The sequence below is a fragment of the Thamnophis sirtalis genome, unplaced genomic scaffold, assembly GCF_051295495.1.
Source record: "Thamnophis sirtalis isolate CommonGarterSnake01/CBP01778 unplaced genomic scaffold, rThaSir2_p1.2 scaffold_6, whole genome shotgun sequence".
NCBI classification, from domain to species: Eukaryota; Metazoa; Chordata; class Lepidosauria; order Squamata; family Natricidae; genus Thamnophis; species Thamnophis sirtalis.
Window position 1 is genome coordinate 32,547,482 of NW_028261386.1, and position 22,519 is coordinate 32,570,000.

At 35.0% G+C, this 22,519-nt stretch overlaps 1 protein-coding gene across 2 annotated transcripts in view; it reads left to right on the forward strand.

Annotated features, from left to right (window-relative positions):
* PSME4 (proteasome activator subunit 4) overlaps window positions 1-22,519 on the forward strand; it is a 91,919-nt gene that overhangs the window by 23,693 nt on the left and 45,707 nt on the right. For both annotated transcript variants that reach the window (XM_087717528.1, XM_087717529.1), the window contains 11 exons: window positions 5,654-5,717; window positions 6,885-6,959; window positions 8,126-8,248; window positions 10,734-10,826; window positions 12,683-12,948; window positions 16,354-16,540; window positions 17,769-17,858; window positions 18,216-18,280; window positions 18,950-19,100; window positions 21,752-21,850; window positions 22,118-22,187. In XM_087717528.1, the coding sequence (XP_087573654.1) occupies window positions 5,654-5,717; window positions 6,885-6,959; window positions 8,126-8,248; window positions 10,734-10,826; window positions 12,683-12,948; window positions 16,354-16,540; window positions 17,769-17,858; window positions 18,216-18,280; window positions 18,950-19,100; window positions 21,752-21,850; window positions 22,118-22,187 (1,283 nt within the window). The remainder of the gene's footprint in view (window positions 1-5,653; window positions 5,718-6,884; window positions 6,960-8,125; window positions 8,249-10,733; window positions 10,827-12,682; window positions 12,949-16,353; window positions 16,541-17,768; window positions 17,859-18,215; window positions 18,281-18,949; window positions 19,101-21,751; window positions 21,851-22,117; window positions 22,188-22,519) is intronic.

Genomic DNA, 22,519 nt, shown 5'->3' on the forward strand with positions numbered 1-22,519 from the left:
ATTCTAAAAATTGTGGAACTTTATTAATTTGTTATACCAACTATAATAAAAACTCTGAAGCAAAATTATATTGAAGTTCTGAGCCTTAACAAGTCAGTCCTCTTGGTGCCCTGTTTTTGGATCAAATTCCAGGGCCTGTGTCCAGATATTGTGAGGTTGCTCAATTGCCAGAACCTCAAGAAGAGAAAAAAACTTATTGTACTAATAATGCCTTTCATTTTACAAAAGTGAAAATGTCTTCTAAGCTTAAAGGGCCTTTTGGAATGCTTTGCCATGTGCAGAAATCTGACTAATGTCACTTCCTGTCACTGATGTGGTTAAATAAGTTTGGCATCTTTGGCACACTTCGTGTAATGTATGACTGCTTAGTAATGTAATATTACATTTCAAAGTTTCAAAAATAATACAGTGAATTAATTTAATCTCCTTGTGACAGCTCGGATTCAGTCAAGACTTCTTACCAACACTTCACATATCCATGCAGAAACACCAACAAACACTTTGTTTTAGTAAGCAGAAGTGATTGTTTAGTTTTCCATAAGAAAATGTTGTAGGAGAAAGAGCTGTTGAGCTACATTTCTTTTTCCACAAAGGAAAGGAAGAACTAGGAAAACGTTGATGTAGAAGGTGTAAAGATTGGCTTCTAATATGGGTCTAGGCAATAATGGCTTTGAAAAATTGTTATTTTAATGAAAAGTAATGTGGGCTGATTTTTCTAACTTAGAAAGGATGGTATATCATATTGGATGACAAAGCCTTGTTAGCTTCAGGGGATGTCCAGAGGAGATTGCTAAAGAAAGTAAATTGGCTGAGAGTCAGAAGAAGACTCACTGAAGACTTGAAAAGGGAACTGTATTGTGGACTTGCTACTCAATGCTGATGAACTTCCAAGGACTATAGGTAGATTGAAGAGGCCACATACTGCCAATCAGTCAAGCTGTGCCAGATGGTACCAGAAATAATTCCAACAATATCCTTAAAGTAGAATATAGGTCAGGGGTAAGAAACAGCCATGCAGATGTACTGGTTAGGTTAACCTAATTTGAAAATGCAGTAGGAGGAAATTTAGGCTGCAATCTTGAGCACTGAAAAAATATGTTGCAATACCCTTTTAATCTCAAGTTGCAAATATCTTGAGAAAGAAAGTCTTGAGAAAGAGTTGGAACAGAAGTCATGTCTTGTTTACCAGTAAATAATCTTAGCTAAACAATATAGTGAAATCAACAGTTGCTTGCTTACTTTGATGTGTTTTCTAAATAAATGGAAAAAAGTTCCAAAGTTATGGCACTATGTTCCCTCTTCAAGTACAGAGAATTTCTAAAAGTCCCTGGGATATTACTTTTGTTAGTAAAGTATGCTTACAGAGACTGGACAGGACTGTATGACAAGTGCCCAAGAAAACTTTAGGTTGATGAGGCAAGGGACATTTTTCTCTGCTCTGCGGATTGTGGGAATATTATCCCACCCATTTGACCAATTCTGCTTTCATCTTCTTATCAAAGGATGTGTTCGCTTGTCAGATCAAGGTCTGGGAGGTAGTTTTGTAGTAAGAAATGAAGCTTTCTTCAAAAATTAAACAAAATTGCTATCCTGAGTTGAGAGGTGAATTTTAATGCATGGAAGTTTATATTCTTGTATATTATTCTCTGAATTATCTAGTATGCAGTTTGGGAGTTTTAGATATATTGCTGGCCAGAGAAGCTAAGACAGGAATTTGTTTGTTTGTTTGTTTGTTTTTGTCAATAGGGACTCAAAAGAACAGATCTTGCATAGTTATCTGTGAAATAATGGTTTGCATTGATTGGGTACAGTAAATGACCTAGCAGTTTTAACATCTACTGCAGTGGTCTGGAATCACAAACAGAACCTTCATCTATAATAGTCTTTTCTGCTATTTAAAATCATTTAAAATCAGCTTTAAAGGTTTGTATGCTTGCCTACAAATATGATCAGATTGTAAACTTATTCTGGTTTAGTTTAAGTTGGTATTGCCAAATCATGGCAAATATTTAATAAGGTTCATATTTTAAACTTTTGTTATATTTTGTTACTCAACACAAATGTCAACATAAAATGTCAATTTTTTCCTAACCGACTTCTAAAATTCAGTTACAAAAAATTGAAATGTCAAGGAGCCTCAAGTGTTTTAATCATTACAAAGATTAATGAAAGTACACACTGTATTTACAGAGTGCTTAATAAGAAATTGATGTACCGTATATACTCGAGTATAGGCCGACCCGAATATAAGCCGAGGCACCTAATTTTGCCACAAAAAACTGGAAAAGTTATTGACTCGAGTATAAGCCTAGGGTGGGAAATGCAGCAGCTACCGATAAATTTCAAAAATAAAAATAGATACCAATAATGCCATTGCCCATTGAATAACATATACAGCCTGCCTGTGCCCATTAAATATACAGTAGCCATTGTAAAAATTTGCTCTGCATAACAAATTATTATCACACAATACCGGTGTATTCAATGAAATACTTCACTCACCTCATGATGCTGATGTCCCGCTGTGATGATGATGTCCCGCCTCCTATGACACACGGCACAGTGATTCCTATCATTGGATCACTGTACCAGAGGAGGTGGGACATCGCTATGTGGCTGCTTGCCATAACAAGGAGGAGGTGGGACATCGTTGCAGAGCGGCAGGAGGGGGAGGAAGGGGAATCGTAAGATAGCCCTGCATTACATTAGAACGTGAGGAGGGGGGATGGTGCGGTGCACGCTGCGCGGCAAACTGACACAGAGGGAGGGGAAACTCAGGGGCGCTGGGCCATTCACGAGCGTCACCCAGCGGCATGGCCCCACCCCTTTTTCTCCTCCATTTCGGGCAAATTTTTCACTGACTCGAGTATAAGCCGAGGCGGCTTTTTTCAGCTCAAAAAGTGGGCTGAAAAACTAGGCTTATACTTGAGTATATACAGTATTTCTTTTCTGTGTGTGCATGAAGGTTGAAATTTTCCTTTGTCTTTTTGAACAATTAAGGCAATTTTAGTTCTCGTGTGTTGTTTGCTTCAAAATTGAGGAAAACCGAGTCACTGATTATCTGTAATTCACTGATGAAATTTGGTGGTGTGGTTTAAGAGATATCTGGAATCACAAAAAAGGACTCCAGGTTACCCACCCCAATATAAACTATGCTCTTGAAAGCCTGTGCTGTAGGACTTTCAGAGAAGACTCAGCAGACAACTGTTGCAGCATGAAGAGCCAGTGAGTAGATTGTCTCTTTGCATTTCCTCTGCAGACAAGCAAAGGACTTGAAATCACTCAAGTACTCCATAAAATTGCTCCTCAAGAGGACATCGTAACACAGTGATCTGTGGTAGCGTTAGAACTGTGGGAGACAAGGGAATAACTATTTTTCCCTCAAACTGCAGTCATTGCCTTCAGAAAGACACTAAATTTGAATAATTCCTGTTCTAACCACTTTTGGAAATTGTTAGCTGCTTTTCAGTTATTAACAATCTTTGAATCAACACACTTTATAGCACTGGATGAATTTTTTTCAATATGTAGCAAAAAACGTTTTAAATACAAGTTAATTTTTTTCTGTTGAAAAGAGTGAATTAGATTTTGATTTCGGAATGTTACAACTAAATTAAAGGTATAGATCAGGGGTCTAACTCCCGGTTTGGCCCACTTTGACTGAACGGGTAGGGACAATTGTCGTTGGTTCTGAGAACCAGTAGTAAAAAAAAAGCTTCCAAGGATTGTGTGGCTCGGAAGCTTTTTTTCCCGCCTTTTAAAGTATTTTTTTTCTGCCGGTTTGGGCAAATAGGCAAGAAAAAATGCTTTAAAAAGTGGAAATAAAAACTTCTGATGATAGCACGGATCAGCTGTGAGCTGCACGATTGTCGGAAGCACTCCCCCCCCCACTTTTAAAAGCTTTTTCTTCCTGCCTATTCGCCCGAACGGGCAGGAAAAAAAATGCTTTAAAAAGTGTGGCCGGGGGGGGGGGGGAAGCTTCTGACAATCGACTGGATCAGCTGTGAGACACATGATTATCAGAAGCTCCTCCCCCTCCATTTTTTAAAGCATTTTTTCCTGCCTATTGGCCCGAACCGGCAAGAAAAAAATGCTTTAAAAAGTGGGGGGGGGGGCGAAGTTGACCACACCCACCCAGTCACATCAAGCCATGTCCACAGAATCTGTGGCAAACAAATTTAGATTTCACCACTGGTCTAGATGGATTTGAAATAAGATTCTGTAATTAATTATAAGAATCTTTCCCATTGGAAAATGTGCTTTGTTTTGAATTCTGTTTTTAAAAAATTGATAGGATGAAACTTGAAGGTTGAATACTAAAGGAATCTAGAAAGAACAAAGATTACAATTAAAGGAAAAGAACATTTAAATTTGCCTTATTAATAGAGTGGGGCAAAATATTTTAACATTGGACACATTGAAGGATATTTTTGAACAATGGTCCCAGAAATTAATTTTGAAAATGCCTGCCTCTATAGAATGAAGGTGTTTAAAAGTTGCTATAAATTTTAAAAGTTTTATAGGACGAGAATGAAATTGATCTGAAAGTGATTTAAAAATTATGGACTACATGAATTATATGGAAAAAGATGCTGCACTGAACATGCAAATGAAAGTAGCTGATGCTTAACAATTAAAAGAGATTTACAAATAACAAACCAAGAGTGGTCTAGTGATTAAGGCACCAGGCTAGAAAACAAGGGTTCATTCAAGTCCAACTTACCCATAAAAGCCAGTTGGGTGACCTTGAGCCAGTCATTCTCTCTCAGCCCAATGCACCCCACAGGGTTATTGTTGTGGGTCTGTTGGATATGTTTGCTGTCTTGTGTTGTTTATGTAAATAAATAAAACTTCTCCATAGTGGATTTACAAAAGAGACTTGAAGACTGAGTCAACCTTAAGCCGGTCACAATTAAACTCCTGGCTATGGGCAGAGTCAACCTGCAATACTGCATTCTGTGCCACCATTGCTCATGACAAAAAAATCAAATTCCTAGGACATTATTTTAAGGGATTAAGATTGTTAAAAGTCAAAGAAGGAAATACAAAGTTGGTTTTTTGTATCAAGATTAAAATAGATATATTTTAACCTTAATGAACTTTTGCTGATCAGGACTGAACAATGAGATTTTGAGGATTTGTTTACAGATAAGAGATGGGATAAAGGAAGAAGTGATCATTAGTTCTATTTTAAGAGAAGGTGATAGGTTACTACATTTGTTTATACTTGTGATGAAAGGTGAAGTCATTTCTTTATAAATTTCTTAACTTTTTCTTTACTATTTTTCTTTTCTGCACCTTCTATTTTCTATTTTCTTTTTTAGTTTGTATTTTTATTTTTAATTATGATTTTTAATAACATTACTATTAAAAGTTTGTACTGTTGATTGTTTCTTTCTCAAATTCTACAACCAGCAGTATGGCTGGAGATTTGTCAGATGGAGGATGTCTAATATGTGTGGCCTTAAGCACAAATAATGTTGAACATCATTTTTCTTCACTATGCATAATAAAAATCACTTTCATAGATAGGGCTATACCCACACACATTGTTTTTGAAATGTATAATGTACTAAGAATGTATTATTAGATATTGGGAACAAATTATTTTCATACATCAAAATTCTGTTGGTGGGATTTCATTGTCTTTCAGGCTCTGGCTTGATGAATTCCTAGGCCTTTGGGTTTCAGTTCAAAATCTTCCACAATGGGAAGGGGTAAGTAATGTGCCACATTTATTTTCCCTATTTCTTTTTACTACAAAGATGATACGTAGATAATTGGGTTAGAAATAATGGTGCCTGGAAATATTGAAATAATTTAAAGTTTTTTAATCTATTAGTTGTACAATTATAAGTTTGATTATTAATTGTCATACTGTGCAGGAGTTATTTTTTGTTTGAATGCTAGGGTTCCTTTAGACTGAAAATCCAAACCTAATTATTATAAATCTCTGTGGAAACCAGAAGCAAATATTTTTACAAAAGCTGGGAAAAAAATATTTGGAACTTCTTGAGCTGCAATACAATCATCTTCTCAAACCTTCTCCAAAAAGGGAAGAGTGGCGATAGTAAGAAAATTATATGATGGAAACTAGTGATGACCTCTAAGGAAGAGGGCAAATCACAGCCTCCTTGAAAAGTTGGGTCATTATCTCTTCATGTAGAGAAACATAGATCACTGCCAGAACCCACCTGCATGTCACCTCCCAGGTGACAAGAGGAAGAGAAATTCTTCTTTCTCATAATCTTTCTCTATTTATATCGGTTGATGAGGTTCAGTCTTTGTAAACCTTGGCCTTGATGAATCTGGGTTTTTGTCTGACATAATGGGACAGCTAGTAGGTATTTTAGCAGTGCAGTATAGAACCCTAACCAAGGCCTAATTGAAATTTGTCTATTGCAAATTTGTCTGGGAGAAATCTGTTAAGAGAATTCATTGTTATTAATTTCTGGTTCTATATTTTCTAGTTTTTGTGAGAAATCTGGCTTTCTTGATGTTGCAGAATAGTAGCTCCCCACAGCTCCCCACAGTCAGGATTCAGCAACCCCTGGAAAGCCACATGCTCATCATCTTTACTATATTACCTCTATCCCAGGATCTATTATTTTAGTTTCCAATAAACCAAAAGGCCTTCTCAGTCCTGTTTATGCATCTCAATATTATAGTTATTCCTTTTGTAAATGTTCTTTATAATTATATTTCTTTTGTCTTCTTATTAACTCGTGTCCCACCTGCTATCCTTTATGATCCCATGGTGTATGATGAAATAATCTGATCCTACTTCTTGAGAAAACTACAGAAAAAAGCAGGAATAAACCTTAATACTATGCTAATGTTGATGTTGTATCATAAAAATGTGGTCTGTGCTTTTTTCGCTCTAGCATCTAGTCAACCTTTTTGCACGTTTGGCCACTGATAACATAGGCTACATCAACTGGGATCCCTATATTCCAAAGGTAATATTTAATATGAAAATACTACAAATATTAACAAGAAATACTGGCAAGTGCTTTCTCTCTTGATAAAACATGCATTTCATTCTGTTTCTGTCTCTTTCGCTCATTATTTTAGCTCTGAAGATAAAAATTGTGTCCCTAACTTAAATATATTTATTACATTTAAAATCATTTATCTGGTCAACAAAGTTGAAAAGTTGTAATTTATAACTTTTTGTGATTAACATTTAACTTTTTATTAGAAGGGCAGTTTTCTAAAATTCTCTGTCTTGCCCTATCTATTAAATTTCACTTAAATATATTTTAAAGATTTTTGTTTATATAAAAGAAAAAAAACATAAACAAGAGTGTTATTTCTACTGATCTATTCCCTTTAAAGTATGGCAAACAAAATGATCACACAGGGAACTTGAATTTAATCTACCATCATGATATTTGCCGGGATTCCTGTTTCTTGCTATAAAGAATAAAATTTTTGAAGAATTAATGTGGTTCCAAGCTGCAGGAATGTGATTGTAATGGGCAAAACAGTGACCTGTTATTTTTATATATATTTTTAGCAGCCATGGCATCTGTCATGTTTTATAATTTAATTTCTGTGAACTGAAGCTAATTCATCACTTAATTACAACATTTAGTTGCAGTTTTAAAATTCATTGGGACTATGATTAGCTTCTCTTCTCTTTAAACAGTAATGTTGAGAGCTGGGTCATCACATTTAGTGTCCAGAGCAGAAATTGATTTTGCAATACTGAATATTTGGTTGACTTAAAAGGAACTATCTAGTGGGCTAATTGAATTTCTTTAGCAAGTTAGGTAGATGCTTTCCATATGCTTTTGGCCTGCATGCATGCCAGTCAACAATTTGTCAAGATGTGAAAGTGGCTGCTGTGCAATAGCAAATGTGCATTAATAAATAGACATCTCAATATAGATTTCTAAAGCAGAAATTTCAGTTTTCCACCGTATGAGTTTAATTTGGAGAGTTTCCCATTAGTTCTGTAGCAATGACATCTCTTTTAATCAAGCTTTTGTTTATAAATTGAGTATTTTGGAGATTGGGTTTTGAACGTGAAGGGTTTCAATTGTCTGATCAATTGTATAACAAAGTTCAAATATTCATGATGAAGTTTTGTTATTTAATTTCCCAATGTCCTTTTCTGCAGATATTTACTAGAATACTGCGTAGCTTGAATCTTCCAGTAGGAAGCAATCAGATGATGGTTCCACGATTCCTAACAAATGCTTACGACATAGGGCATGCAGTTATGTGGATCACAGCTATGATGGTAGTATCTTTTTTCTAAATAAGGAAGCTGTACAGTTACATAGATATGTAAATAAGTCAACTTATTTGACATTTCAAATTAATTACTACTTTAATGAACATCAAATTCATGAAAATAAGCAAGAGCTCACATGGATAATTTCTTTGTAAAACTCCTGAATTACAATACTTGGAACTGTTTTTCTACTGTACACAAAATAGCAACAACTGCTTTACAGACAGCATATGCCCTCAGAACGGTGAGGACAGTTCATAAAGACTTCCAGGAGAAATGATGGAATGTCTCTGTCCCTTCAGTTTTCAATGCTGAATGTCTCTTCAGTATTCAAAAGAGAGCTTTAGAAGAAATGGTCAGCACACCTTAATCACATTTTGACTATAATTTGGTAGTATGTGGCGGACAAATAAATTCTGATTAACAACTTATTGGTTAAATATTATTGGATAACTAAATTTCAGCTTCTTTGCTATGTGGCTGTTGTTTTCTGTTGTAGATAATTATGACTTCATGGCCTTTATCTCCTTATCTGCATATGTATAATATTTAAAAATACCAGTTGTCTTCACTTATTTGTTCAGTAACTGTTCAAAGGTATGATAGTGCTGAAAAAAGAACTTTACACCCATTTATGATTTTCACAGCATCTCTTGGTCACGTGATCACCATTATAGTTAGTACATGTTATCTTGTGCCTAACTTGTGTTTTTACTCCCTCACCACTCTTGCAGAACAGAGAGATTGGAGAAAAAGGGATTGCAAGACAGTAAGCAGTTTGTTCTTCTACATTAGAAAGGAATACGATCATACCTATAGTGGGAAGGGATCAGGCAAAGATTGCCTACAGAAGTCAGAGGAGAGATCAGAGACATAGGAATTTCCTAAGCCATTCATATAGTGTGCCTATGTCTCCCAGCCTAGTTGCCAGGTGTGATTGCATTGCTTTTGATATGTACAAGACAATAATTAGGCATCTGAGCATTGCACAGAAGTGGTTAGGAGGGCAATCAAGAGGTAAAATAGTCAGCCTATACATTTTACAAATAAATTTTACAAATAAATTTTACAAATAAATTTTACAAATAAATTTTACAAATAAACAAAGATAAAAGGTGTAAAACAGTAATTTTGTCTCTTTCAGCTAGAAAGCACAGTTATGGATATGTGATTTCCCACTTAGCAAAGCTTTGCTTAAGGCAGAGTTGCTGGTCCCTATTAAGTGGTCCCTATTAAGCTGGTCCCTACTAAGTACAGTAGCTGTACTGGAAATCACGTGACCGAAGGAAACTGCAAAAGTTGTAAATTCTGGCGTTGGTTTTAAAGTTACTTTTTCAGGTCCATTTTAAATTTAAGCAGTCACTGAACGAGGCAGTCAGCAAGAAAGGTGTATTTGTACATTGCATTTATTGTAAAGATTTTTTTTCTACAATGAGAACATCCTGTTCTCCAGCCCACCCAAACAATAAAAAAGAAAAGGAGAGATTCTTATCAGAGAAGTAATTCAACCCTCTCTCATATTTATATATCCTGAAATTTTGTTTCTCTGAACTTTTCATCTGGCCTGTCCTTCAAAAACTAGGAAAGAAAGATTTATATTCCCTGGAAATGATATCAGAAGATGTTCTAGTCTGCTTCTGGGATGTGTAGAACAGATATATATATATATATATACATATACATATACATACACAAAAGTCTGTCTCAATTGTAGAGAAATATTTTTACAGTAAATCTAATATATACATTTAGAGAAATGGTGCATTATCACAGATCCTAAAATGGTATACATTTTTTTCAGAGTATAAGCAGCACCTTTCCCCACTTAAAAGAGCGTGGAAATGTTGGTGCGTCTTATACACCGAATACAGCCATTTTTGGCCACTTAAAGCCCTGCCCCGCATCCCATTTTTGCAAAAAACAGGCCATTTTTTCACAAAAACAGGCTTTTTTGCCTTGCCTCAGCCTCCAGCAGCACTCTGCAGGCTTCAGCAGAGCTGGGGCAAGGCAAAAATGTCCCGGCTTTTGTGAAAAATGGGCCGTTTCCCACAAAAACGGAGGCTTTTTTGCCTTGCCCCAGCCATGCTGAAGCCTGTAGTGTGCTGCTGGGGGCTTAGGCAAGGCAAAAACCTTTTTTTCTGACTTATCTCTTCGAAATCTTGGTGCGTCTTATACACTGGTGCATCCGAAAAATACGGTATTTTAAATGTCAATGAAAGAATAATCCTTGATTTCTAGGAACTTATTAACAAGAAAAAATATATGCATTGTAGAAGCTATGATACATTGTGATAGCTATTTTACAATTGACTTACATTATAACTTTGCCTTTCTGGAGTAGAATATCATTCTTCACATATTTCTACATGTTAGAATATGGAAGCCATAACTTTGATGTCTGAAAAAAGTGGGCACATTAAACCTGAATTTAAAATGGCACTACAGATTTGGAATTGTATTAAATAGCTGTTTTATCTCTGTTTTTGGATAGGGTGGACCAAGCAAGCTTGTACAAAAGCATTTGGCTGGATTATTCCAAAGTATTGCATCTTTCTATCATCCCTCAAATAATGGTCGCTGGTTGGTAAGTATATGCGTATCTTCTCTTTAAATCTTGACATCAAGACTTTAAATTTGGGGTTGGTATAGAATTTTGTCAAATCCATTTTTTCAGGCACTAATTTCAATAAAATGTCCATGCTAAATATGATTTTTAAAACATTCTAAGAGTAGCAGCAACTCTTAGTGTCTCCATAGTACCAACAGTATACATAATGCTTTTAGGAAACAGTTTGGTTTTCCAGAGACATTATGATCTACAAATAGATGCAGAACTATAAAAAACATGGGGAATAGAATCTGGTGCTGTTATGGCGAGAATATGCACCTGTTTTTTATAAAATTGAATGGAAAATGTGACTATTGAAAAGGCTCTGGAAGGGAGAAAGAGGTGTTGTTACAGTAGTATTCTGTTTTCAGATATGAGCAATATCAAAGATGAAAGGAATAGAAATTTAATTTATAAAGAATGTTATAGCTATCAAAATCAGTGTTCAATTCTTCTACTATCTCTTGTGTGATGGGTAATAATAGCTACATGAGACTATATAACAATGTTAACGATGTGAAAGATTAATGAAGATATAATCCCTTCGTTTAATGCAATGTTGGGATTCAATTTATTTTACTACCGGTTTGCTCGTGTGCGTGCTCGTGCGACACTTCAGTACATGTGCAGAAGCATCCAGATGGGTGGGCGGAGCCTCCCGCTGCTGCCACTACCGTTTCGCCCGATCCGGGGCGAGCCAGCAGAAACCCACCTCTGGTTTACTGAGTCTGAAGCATCATTATTAGCAATATTGAACAGTACTAATCAGGCTTTCCTTTCACTATAGCTCAAAGTTATGTATGAACCAAGCACAGTAGATCTACATAGCCAACAGCAAATTGAAGGGAATTACCTTATGGCTTCTTTATGGTACTGTGAACTGTAGTAAAGGCTGAATAGCATTATGCCTGATGCAAAGTTTTTTTAAAAAATTTTCGTGCAATGCATCATTCATAAAAGATCAAGATACAAGAATAGTTCCTGCACTCGAAGCTGTCATGCTGTTTCAGCTGATGTAGGTTCAGAGACATTATCTGTGAACCAAGTATATGGGTTGTTTTGCTTTTAGAAAGGGATTAGAACTGCCTTGACATTTGATCAATCTGCCTGTCATTATGCCAAGATATAGTCATTGAAGTAGGAAATATGTAAAATAAAAGCTACTTCAAAATGCAGCCAAGCATCAGTTCTGCCTTTGGTTCATTTAAAAGCACCACTGGCTGCCTGCTAGTTTACCCATCTGTTGTTTATGCTAATGAGCTCTCCCACTAAATTCCATTGTTTTCAATGGAAAATGGTACAAAACTACACATCACCCTTTGTTACATTAGATCGGATTAGACTTCTTTATTAGAATACTTTTAGAATCCTGGAATTTGGTTGGCAGAGCTGAATGCCTGCTTAGCTTCCTTTCAGACTTGCTGATGCTGTCAGTAAAGGAATTTTATCCAGTTAATGAGTTTTTGGGATTGAGTATCACGGGATTGAGGAAGTATGGGAAAGCCATCTGCTTCTCCCAGTAGATAACTAACTACTATAATAGCACCAAGAAAAGAATGGAAAATATTGTTGTTCTGCAGTGCTATAAGAAGGATATTCCTGTGCCCACAATCTCCTTGACATCAAATCCCAACTCTTTACTGAAGGTTCTGGTCCATCTCTCATTATGCCCAATACATAAAATATCTTCATAACAGACAGACATAACTGGTTGCTGAATAAGGGTCTAGATTTACTTTGTTTAATGCACAGAATGTAATAATCAAATTAGTTTTGGCTCTTTTCCTTGATTCTAATTAATTGGAATGAATTTTGTTGCCTTTCTTTGGTAGAATAAGCTAATGAAGCTACTTCAGCGCCTACCCAGTAGTATAGTCAGAAGACTGCATCGTGAGCGCTATAAGAAGATGAGCTGGCTGACTCCTGTGCCCGATAGCCATAAGCTTACTGATCAGGACATAACAGAATTTGTAGAATGCATTATACAACCTGTCCTGCTGGCAATGTTTAGCAAAACTGGAAGTTTAGAGGCAGCCCAAGCGCTACAGAATCTTGCACTAATGCGTCCTGAGTTGGTAATCCCACCAGTACTTGAAAAGTGAGTACTATCTAAAAGCCACAAAAAGTTTACCTAGTTTTTATTTTTTATTTTATTTAAAACAAACACAACATCCTTCTTTACATGCTGTAGAAAGTGTATCAGTTGGTTACAAAAAGACTTTCGTGCATCACTTCCACAGTCAACAAACATAATTCATATTCTCTCAAGCATTTTAACTGAAATATTTATACATGTCACCATCATCATATCTCCATTTTCATTTGACTATAATTGTTTAAGCATCTTTCATCATAAAATATACCAAAATTACAAAAAATTCAAATACTATTTCTAAAATCCTCCACTAAAACTAAATCCTTATGTCCTATTCTAGCTAAACATCCATAATATTTAATAACAAAGTTTTCTAATCTTCCTTTCCAAATCACTGTTTAAAATTTACATCCAGTTTCCTTATGTTATATCCATATCTATATATACGTCGTTATTCTTATCCCTCCTTTATTTGACTATATCCTGTATCATAACATTTCCCCTCTAATAATCAAAACTTTAACTGTATCTAACTTGGTTCTTTTTTTTAAAATTAACCTTTATGTATAATCCAAAGGGATTTCTAATCTTCCTTACATGAGTACCATTCAATATTCATATCCAATTATACTCTTCATAACACTAAACATTGTATAAATTAGTAACTATCAATTATTTATTTAAACTATATTATCAATAGATTTCACTAAGTTTAACTAATTTTAAATTATATTCTTCCATCTATTAACCTGTATCTTTCCAATAGCAAAACAGTCTCATATCTTCTGCCATTTGTGGTGCCAGCCTTCTAATCATCTCCTTGATCAACTTTGTATGGACTCCTCTTAGCAACTCCTTGCTTATAGATCTCTCATGTAATCTTGATGCCCTTCTTCTGTTTCCTTAGCCAGCTTTTCTTTGATTGTCAGTAATGTTATCAATGCTATTGCTAATAAAATTTCTCTCTTTAAATCCATGGATTCTTTGGTTTTTTCTTCTTCTGTATTTTGCCTTCTGGGATAAATTTCCCTTCCATTTAATTTCTATTTCAGTATTCCACTCTTTCCATTTTCAGAGACAAACCAATCACCATAAATATCAGCAAATTTAATCTCTTTATATTCATTTTCCACTTTGATTTTTTGAGTTTTAACCACCACATTTTGCATTTGATAAACATCCTCAACTTCTTCATCATATTTTGCTGTTATATGCTCTAAGTCTTCCAACCTCTTCTCTATCCTCTCATATGTATTTGATAATTTTTGTATTTCTGAAAATATCTTTTGCAAGCTTAAGATTTCTTTTTGCTTTTGTACTTGTGCCATTCTCTCCAGCTAACAAACACAGCTGCTCTAGCTTGGAAGGTTAATAAAATTAAACATAGATTCACAGAAACGTTTTGTTTTCACTTTTCTCTGGTTAAAGATATACTTCAAAGGGACATCTGTATGCTTCCCTTCTTATCTCTCTTTATAACCAAGCAATGAGCCTTGTAGTGCCAAACCAAAACAATCAGTGAAGAAAAAAAGTGTTCCATTGCCAATACACAAACTTCAATACACAAATCTTCCAGCCTCCGAGTAGCAGTGTTATTATTGCAAATTTCCTTATTTCTTTTTTACCTTTTTTGTATTTCAAGTTAGAAAAAAGAGTCCAATTTTTAAATGGGTTAGAAAAACACCCACAGTAATGAAAGAAGAAAATTTTAGATCATAGGTTACAGAGAATAATAAAAGAAAAAATAGAAGAAGAAAACTTAACCCATTCATTTTAAAAGGCTTGCATAAATTCCACCCATGAAGATAGCATTTAAAAAGTAAGATAACCACTGTCCAAAACCATTCCAAATTTAATTCCGCCGCTTGATTCTTCTGTTCTCCAATTTAAATTAATTTTAAGTTTTTTATATGCAGTCTCTTTTTAAAACAGTAAAAGTTCCTCACCAGCTGGAAACACTTTCTCTTTCTGTATCCTTCTGTTGCCCCGACTTCGTCAACCTTGGCTAGATTTTTTTTTGCCGGCTTGAAGAACTCGCATTGATCAGGGACTTTGCGATGTCCTTGAGGTCAGCAAGATGTATTCTTCCTGTTCACTGTCTCTTCGAGATGGTTTAGGTCCGATTGGACCACCCAGCGGCAAAAGTATCGGCTGCGGTCTCGGAGCATCTGGACCGCATATCCGTATCGTCGGGACGTTGGCTCCTTCTTTTTACCTAGTTTTTAGATGACCAGGAAAGGTTATTCTAAGTCAGTATTTTTCCAAACCTAAACCCATATTTTTCAAATGTATGGATTTCAGCTTCCAAAATTCTTGGCCACAGCTGTATTGGCTGTGGAATTCTGGAAGTTGAAGTCCACATACCTCAAAATTGTCTGTTTTAAATCATTGTCTTTTTTGCTACAATTTTAACACTGAGGATGACAAGAGAATGTAGATTTACTGCCTATGTCTCTATGCATTTAGTTTTGGAGATGTATGCTTTAGTTTATATTGCAATTTTTTTACTACTTATTTTATGTGTTTACTTTTAAAAACATTCATTCTGCCAAAACACAGTTTAAGAAATTTTGACAAGATCAAAGTTAATATATAAATTTCCTCACTTTGAAACTTCTACCTTTCCATTTTATTGGCTTAAATGAGCAAATACCATTTGGCTTTGACAGCATATTTTCTCTGCTCCCTAGAGTTCCTCAAAAATGCATAGGGTCAAACATTTTGGGTCCTTTTTAAAATTGACATTTTAATGAAAAAATGGGTTTCTTTTGCAAATCATTAAAACACCCATTTTATATTTTAAAACTCCCGAAATTCCTTCTCCTTTGTTCCTTTGTTTAGAATGGAGTCTTCCACATGTCCTGCAAAGCTTTTTATAGCCCTTTAGTCAAAAGAAGTTAAGAGACCTACAAACTAATTTCATTTTTGTTGTTTTTTAATGTTGCATTGTATATTTAGTAGCAAATATATTTGAAATCACATCTTATTGTGTTTTTTTTTAATATTTCCTAAAGTTGAGTCATTGAAACATAATATCGGTTAGAATTTCTGCAAGCGGAGTAATGAAATATTAAAACTGGAAAAGTTAGAAAAATGGTTTGGACATAGCCCATGTCTGGCTTATCTTATAAGCACTTGTAAGTAAACATTTGAACTGTGGCGCAGTGGTTAAATGCAGCACTGCAGGCTACTGCTAGATCAGCAGGTCAGCGGTTCAAATCTCACCGGCTCAGGGTTGACTCAGCCTTCCATCCTTCCGAGGTGGGTAAAATGAGGACCCAGATTGTTGGGGGCAATATGCTGACTCTCTGTAAACCGCTTAGAGAGGCCTGAAAGGCCTATGAAGCGGTATATAAGTCTACTGCTATTGCTATTGCTATATAAATCTTTTATTTATTTTTTCCATAGAACATATCCCGCACTAGAGACATTAACAGAACCTCATCAGCTGACAGCTACGTTAAGTTGTGTAATTGGTGTAGCTCGTAGCCTGGTATCTGGGGGCAAGTCATTTCCTGAAGGTCCAACACATATGTTGCCTCTGTTGATGAGAGCATTGCCTGGTGTGGATCCAAATGATTTTAGCAAATGCATGGTGAGTGAATTTCACAGGGTGTTACGTTGCAATTAGATCTCTCTTAATGTCAGCTAAGACATGACTACAGTTTTCCATGGATTTCTTTCTTTTGTATTTTAGCCTTTTCTTTACTGCTTATTTTTTGAGCATCTTTTTGGCTGCCTTTATTTTTTCCTCCTTTCATTTGCAGGGGTAGAGCATACAACAGGAGGAACAAATAAGGCATAAGCTAACTGCAATATTTTCCAGTTTATGTGCTTTCTGCTAAATCACAATTGATTCCTCAGCATAATTTACATCTCCCTTAGCACCATTAGGATTCTCCTCTATCCCTGATCTTTAAAATCATTTTTAAACTATGACCTGCTACAAAGTAAAGTATATATATTTTATTTTACAGTATTAACTGTAGACCTTACATGGGGCCACACACCCATTTTAATACAATCAAAATGTTGCATGGCTAAAAATTCAGCATTTTGATGCACGCCCAGTTGCCAGAATAAAATAAAATAGTAAAGAAACAAGAATACGGAATTTACTGGAAATTTAGGGCAGATGATGGCAAGCATCTGTGTCAGAATCTAGTGACTTGGAGGGATTGTTGGGGAACCCCCCCCCTCCCCCAGCCCTCCCCATGCTGTGAATGTGTTTTGCTTTTCAATGTTAGTATGTTTATGGTGTCTTTTGCCTGGTGAGCCATTCATTGGATTTAAGCTTTGTTAAGATGAATTCATGGTTAATATCTATTATTTTGTATTCAGTTCCCAGTTTGCCCATAGATACAAATAAAGAACAGAACATAAAACGATAGGTTCAGAATTGTTTAGACATCACCTTTGCCCTACATTTGTGGTTGTTAGATCTTAAAAAACACTGCCAGTTTGGCTTCTGGAAAATGTGTATTTATAACAAGCTATGTCTGTCATGACAACTGTTTTATGAATGGGAATCTCTTCTTCCAACAGCTGTTAGGTAGTGAAAGTATCATTTTTTCCTCAAAATTCTATTCACCTAAAAAGGCTGGCAACCTCTGCTTTAGTGTATATGGGAATATGAATAGAAAATGCTAAATGCAATTTAATTTTGCACTAAGTATAATCTGGGTAACTGAGATGTGTGAATATCAGTTTTCTGTCCCTATAGAGTTTTATCATACAATTTTTCAGATATTTGAAGTGATTTATGCTCTTTTTATGTTAGAATGTATAATTACACACTGAAACTTGTTTGCATACTTTATTAGATCACATTCCAGTTTATTGCAACATTTTCTACTCTCGTGCCTTTAGTGGATTGTTCATCAGTACTACAAGAGAGAAATGATCTTACAGAGGTATCTGTTTTAAGTTATTTGCTAAATTAAACTGCTTATGAAAATGTTCAAGTATAAGTATATAGAATGTAAAAGAATATTAAAACATATATTTTGCTGTTTGTACTTCGTAACTATAAAATTAAGATTTTCAATTTAAAAGAAAACAAACCTTTTGGTCTAAATTTACTAATAAAATTGTTTTGTTTTTATTTATATTCTCTTGATTTTCACGTTAGCATTTTGAATATTTACAGAAACTGAGATTTGTATGTTTGGAATAATGCAAGAATTGTGTAAAGAACTAAATAAAAATTGGAAATTGCAGCATGATTTACATGCAGTAGGAAAAAAACTTCTTATATTTTGAAATTGTAGGTGGAGAGAGAACTGTGCTCTGCTACTGCTGAATTTGAAGATTTTGTACTGCAGTTTATGGACAGGCAAGTAGTAATGGGAAGCAGAGCATGCTGGTAATGTGACAATCCTATGTAAAGGCTTGCACACTGAAGTTGTGTGTTTCATACTAATCTATGTTTTATAGTTTGAAAGCTATTCTGAGAGAAAAAAATATATAAGAATCAAAAATTGTCAGAGAGCTGAATAAATGATATGACTGATACTGTTTCAACAAAGTTTATAGGCAACAGTGTTTTTGAATAGGGCATCTAATGATAGTCATGTGGTTGGGCCTTTTTTTGTAATTGCCAAATACAATTAATTTTCCTTTTTCTCACGTTTATGATATAAAAGTCCATATCTGAGATATTTAAACTTCTAAAGAGTTAAGCAATTTCTCTCTTCTCTTTTTGCAGTTTTATAGCTTGACTAATTTGTTTTGCTTTATTGAATTTTTTTTTGGGGGGGGATAGATAGATAATAAACTTTTTTTTTTATTAGACTGCAAATCCCTATGCTTACGAGTGGGTAAAGAAAATCTTAAAAATGAATTGATTTCATCTTCTGGAGTTTGTTGCCAGAAATGAACATATGCAAATTTTATAGCATACTGTTAAAATAATATTGTACTTCAGCCCAAACAAACAATAAAAAACTTGTAGTGGTTTCATGTTTTACTAATTATGTTACTTGCCCATTGTTTTTCTGTATAGATGTTTTGGACTCATAGAAAGCAGCACATTGGAACAAACAAGAGAGGAGACGGAAACAGAAAAGATGACTCATTTAGAGAGCTTAGTGGAGCTAGGACTATCTTCTACATACAACACAATCCTCACACAGTGCTCAAAAGATATATTTAAGGTATTTTTCATCAAAGGGAATGAACATAGAAGTCACAGTTTGCTTTCTATCTTAATTTTTTTAAACCCAAAGCTTCTGAAACTCTTTTAATTTTAATTATGTTGTTTGGAGTTTGACTAAAGAAATATAATTTAAGATGCAGTCATGGTGTAAAAAAACATTGCACAGTGAAAATAAGTATATCGATCTGGGATTCAAAAAACTTCAGTTATACCCAAAGACTTGGGCATGCTTAATAGACTTCGTTATTTTATTTTATTTTAAAATGTCTCAGCCAATATTGACTGATCTTGAAAAGTTTACTAAAATTAATATTTGGATGGGAGATTGCCAGGAGATCTCAAAGCTGTAGGCTAGTCTGTGAAGGAATTTTTTTTTTGTGAAGAAGGCAGTTGCAAACAATTTTCTTTTTTGTGCAAGAAAATAATATGACTGAATAGTCACCAAAGTCAGTGCAAAGGACTTTTTACCTTTAATTTTGTTCAAAATGAAATACCATGTCAGAATCTGTGAAGGTTGTCCTAAATTTAGAACTGAGTTGGAAAATAGCATAGCTGACGTGATACTAAGGCTATAATCTCCTGCAGAACACGAAGATATAGACATAGATCTTTAAGTCTAAGCAGTTGTTTTTTGCAATCAGTACTAGACCATCTGACTTTTGTAATGGAAAATCTATATCTGGAGCAGTGATAGGACTTTTCTTCTGCTATGCTTACATTGAATATGCAGGGTTTTATTTTATTTTTTGGGAAGGGAGAACATTCAAAATACTCAAATACTCAATCAGTTAAATGATCATTAGTGGTTTGACATTGCAGACCACATGTTATTGTGTCTAATGACTTTGCAAAATTCACCTAATGATGGCTTCTGGAACTGCTGTCATTAGTCATGTAATCACATGACATCACAGTGTAAGACCACATGACACAATTTCAATTATTACTGTTAACTGAGGACTATCTGTATCAAATTTAATTGTTGTGTCTCAAGATAGATTGCAAGTTGGCAAAGTTTAGTAGTAAAATATATTTTTATCTATTTTTCCCTAAGCTTACTTTGACGTACAGTAGTTTTTGTTCCTCTGTAAACAGAGGATTAAAATGTAACTAATGTTTTATGTTCTGCAATAGAAAATAACACAGTTCAAAGCTAATCCTTTTTCTTCTTAGCCTGTCCATTAATGCAGTAATATAATATGCTGCATAATATTTTGAAAGATGAATGTAAAGGATAGGATAGATTCAGTCTGAATCCAGGAAAATAGATGCTTAGTAGGTTTCTTTAAATTATTGTCACACAACTGATTGGTTCATAGGTCGCAAATTAGATTGGAGCAATGGTGGCCCAGTGGTTAGAATGCAGTACTGCAAGCTAACTTGCTACTCCAGGAGTTGGATTCTGAATGGCTCAAGCCTTCCATCCTTCTGAGATCAGTAAGATTGTTGGGGGGCAATATGCTGACTCTAAACTGCTTAGAGAGGACTGTAAAATACTATGAAGCAATATATAAGTCTAAGTGATATTGCTATTGTTTGATTATATCTTGGTTTCTAGATAGGCTTATGTACAACTCCAGTCAATATCAATTATTGCCAATGTACATACAATCCCCAATCCTTGGAAATCATTCAGGATAGCATGATGAATGGTATCAAAAGCTGCTGAGGGATCAAGCAGAATCAGTTGAACCTGGATAACTTCACAAGCCTGTCACTCCTTTTGGATTTCCCCAGCCTGTATCCACCGTTCAATTCTAAATATAATAAATGATTTTATCCCTCACATGTTTTGCAAATTTATGTTAATAAATCATTTTTCTTCTACCCCATTATTCCCTACAAGGACACCTTAAATAAAATTGGCTATCCACAGATAAATGTAGAATAGTATTGGCGTTGTATTGTTTTTATCCAATGTTTGGTCATATTTACACTTCATTGCCAGTATTGTTTCAGGTGTTTCTTTTGCTGTTTCAATATATTAAAAAGTACCTTCTGATCACCAGATAAGAAGAAGCCACCAAGGTACCATCATGACCAAGAGTTGTTGAAGCCACCTCCTTACTCTAAAGATTGATTAGGGTCATGACAGATTTGATTATGATAAGGGAATGATGCTAATGTCAGATTGTATTACAATTGTTCCAAGAGAAAAACAAGAGCTACCATATGGCCTTGTAGTCTGCTAAGTCCCTTATGACCTGGACCTGGTGACTCCTGCAGTAAAGACGCAGGTTGAAGTCCCTCGTCAATCCAGTGGTGAGATTCAGCAGTTACTGCATGGATACCGTCATGTCCATGTGCAACAGAGAGGACAGTACAGCTTGACCATCAAGCTCATCCTCACAATGATTCTCAGCATAGAGTTTCCTGTGTCTTAGAATGGTACTTCCTGGTTCCTTGGGTATGACTCATAGAATTCATGCCAAAAAAGTTTATCTATCACTGGTTTAAAAATGTTTAAATGTTTTCTTTGTGATAGTCATGCATAAACCTGAAATGGGAACAATGTAATTCTCAGTATTGATGAATCCTTGCTTAATGTCATAATTTATATCCTTTAAATCAGGATTCATAATTTGTCCATGGCACAATATTTCTGATTTGGTCATTTCATACAATTTATTTCTTTTTGTTTTTGTATAGGTTGCCTTGGACAAGGTTTTTAATTTTGCTGTCTCAAATATTTTTGAGACAAGAGTGGCTGGTCGAATGGTGGCTGATATGTGCCGAGCTGCAGTGAAAGTAAGATTTTATTTTTCTTCTTCTCTCCCTTCTTCTCAGTTAAGAACTAACAATAACTTTTCTGTTTTGTTGACACTAGAATGTTTTGCCAGTTCATTAACTCTCTCTGTCTCCCACACAGACCTTAAATAGAATATTCTTTATCTAGTTCTTAGTATTTTTTCCTTTGCAAAATCAAGGCCATTCAGTAGGAAAGATATCTTTATGGAATGCTCATTATTTTGTTAAATATCTTAATGTAACATTTGGTTCTGTCTGATATTTCAGTGCTGTCCAGAGAAGTCTTTGAAGCTTTTTGTACCCCATTGCTGCAATGTTATAACACATCTCACTCTCAGTAAGTTTCAATGATCTAATAATGTTGTAACTTGTTTATATATATAGTGTATATTGCCTGTTGAAAATTTGAAGTATTTTATTTGTAGTTATGTGCAAACTGTTCTGCTCTGGAGAAGGAATATTTTTTTTGGGGGGGGGGGGTTCTAGAATTTATTGCTCCTCCAGACTATACCTATCCAGCTATTCTACCAAAGCCCAGAATTTTTTGGAACAAAATATCTAGAACTGGAAGTAGCTTCTAGCATTCTGAGCATGTTCTTCCAACAGCTAGAGACAATATATACAATATTCTGATATATACTATACAGTAATTTTCTCAACAGATGGAGA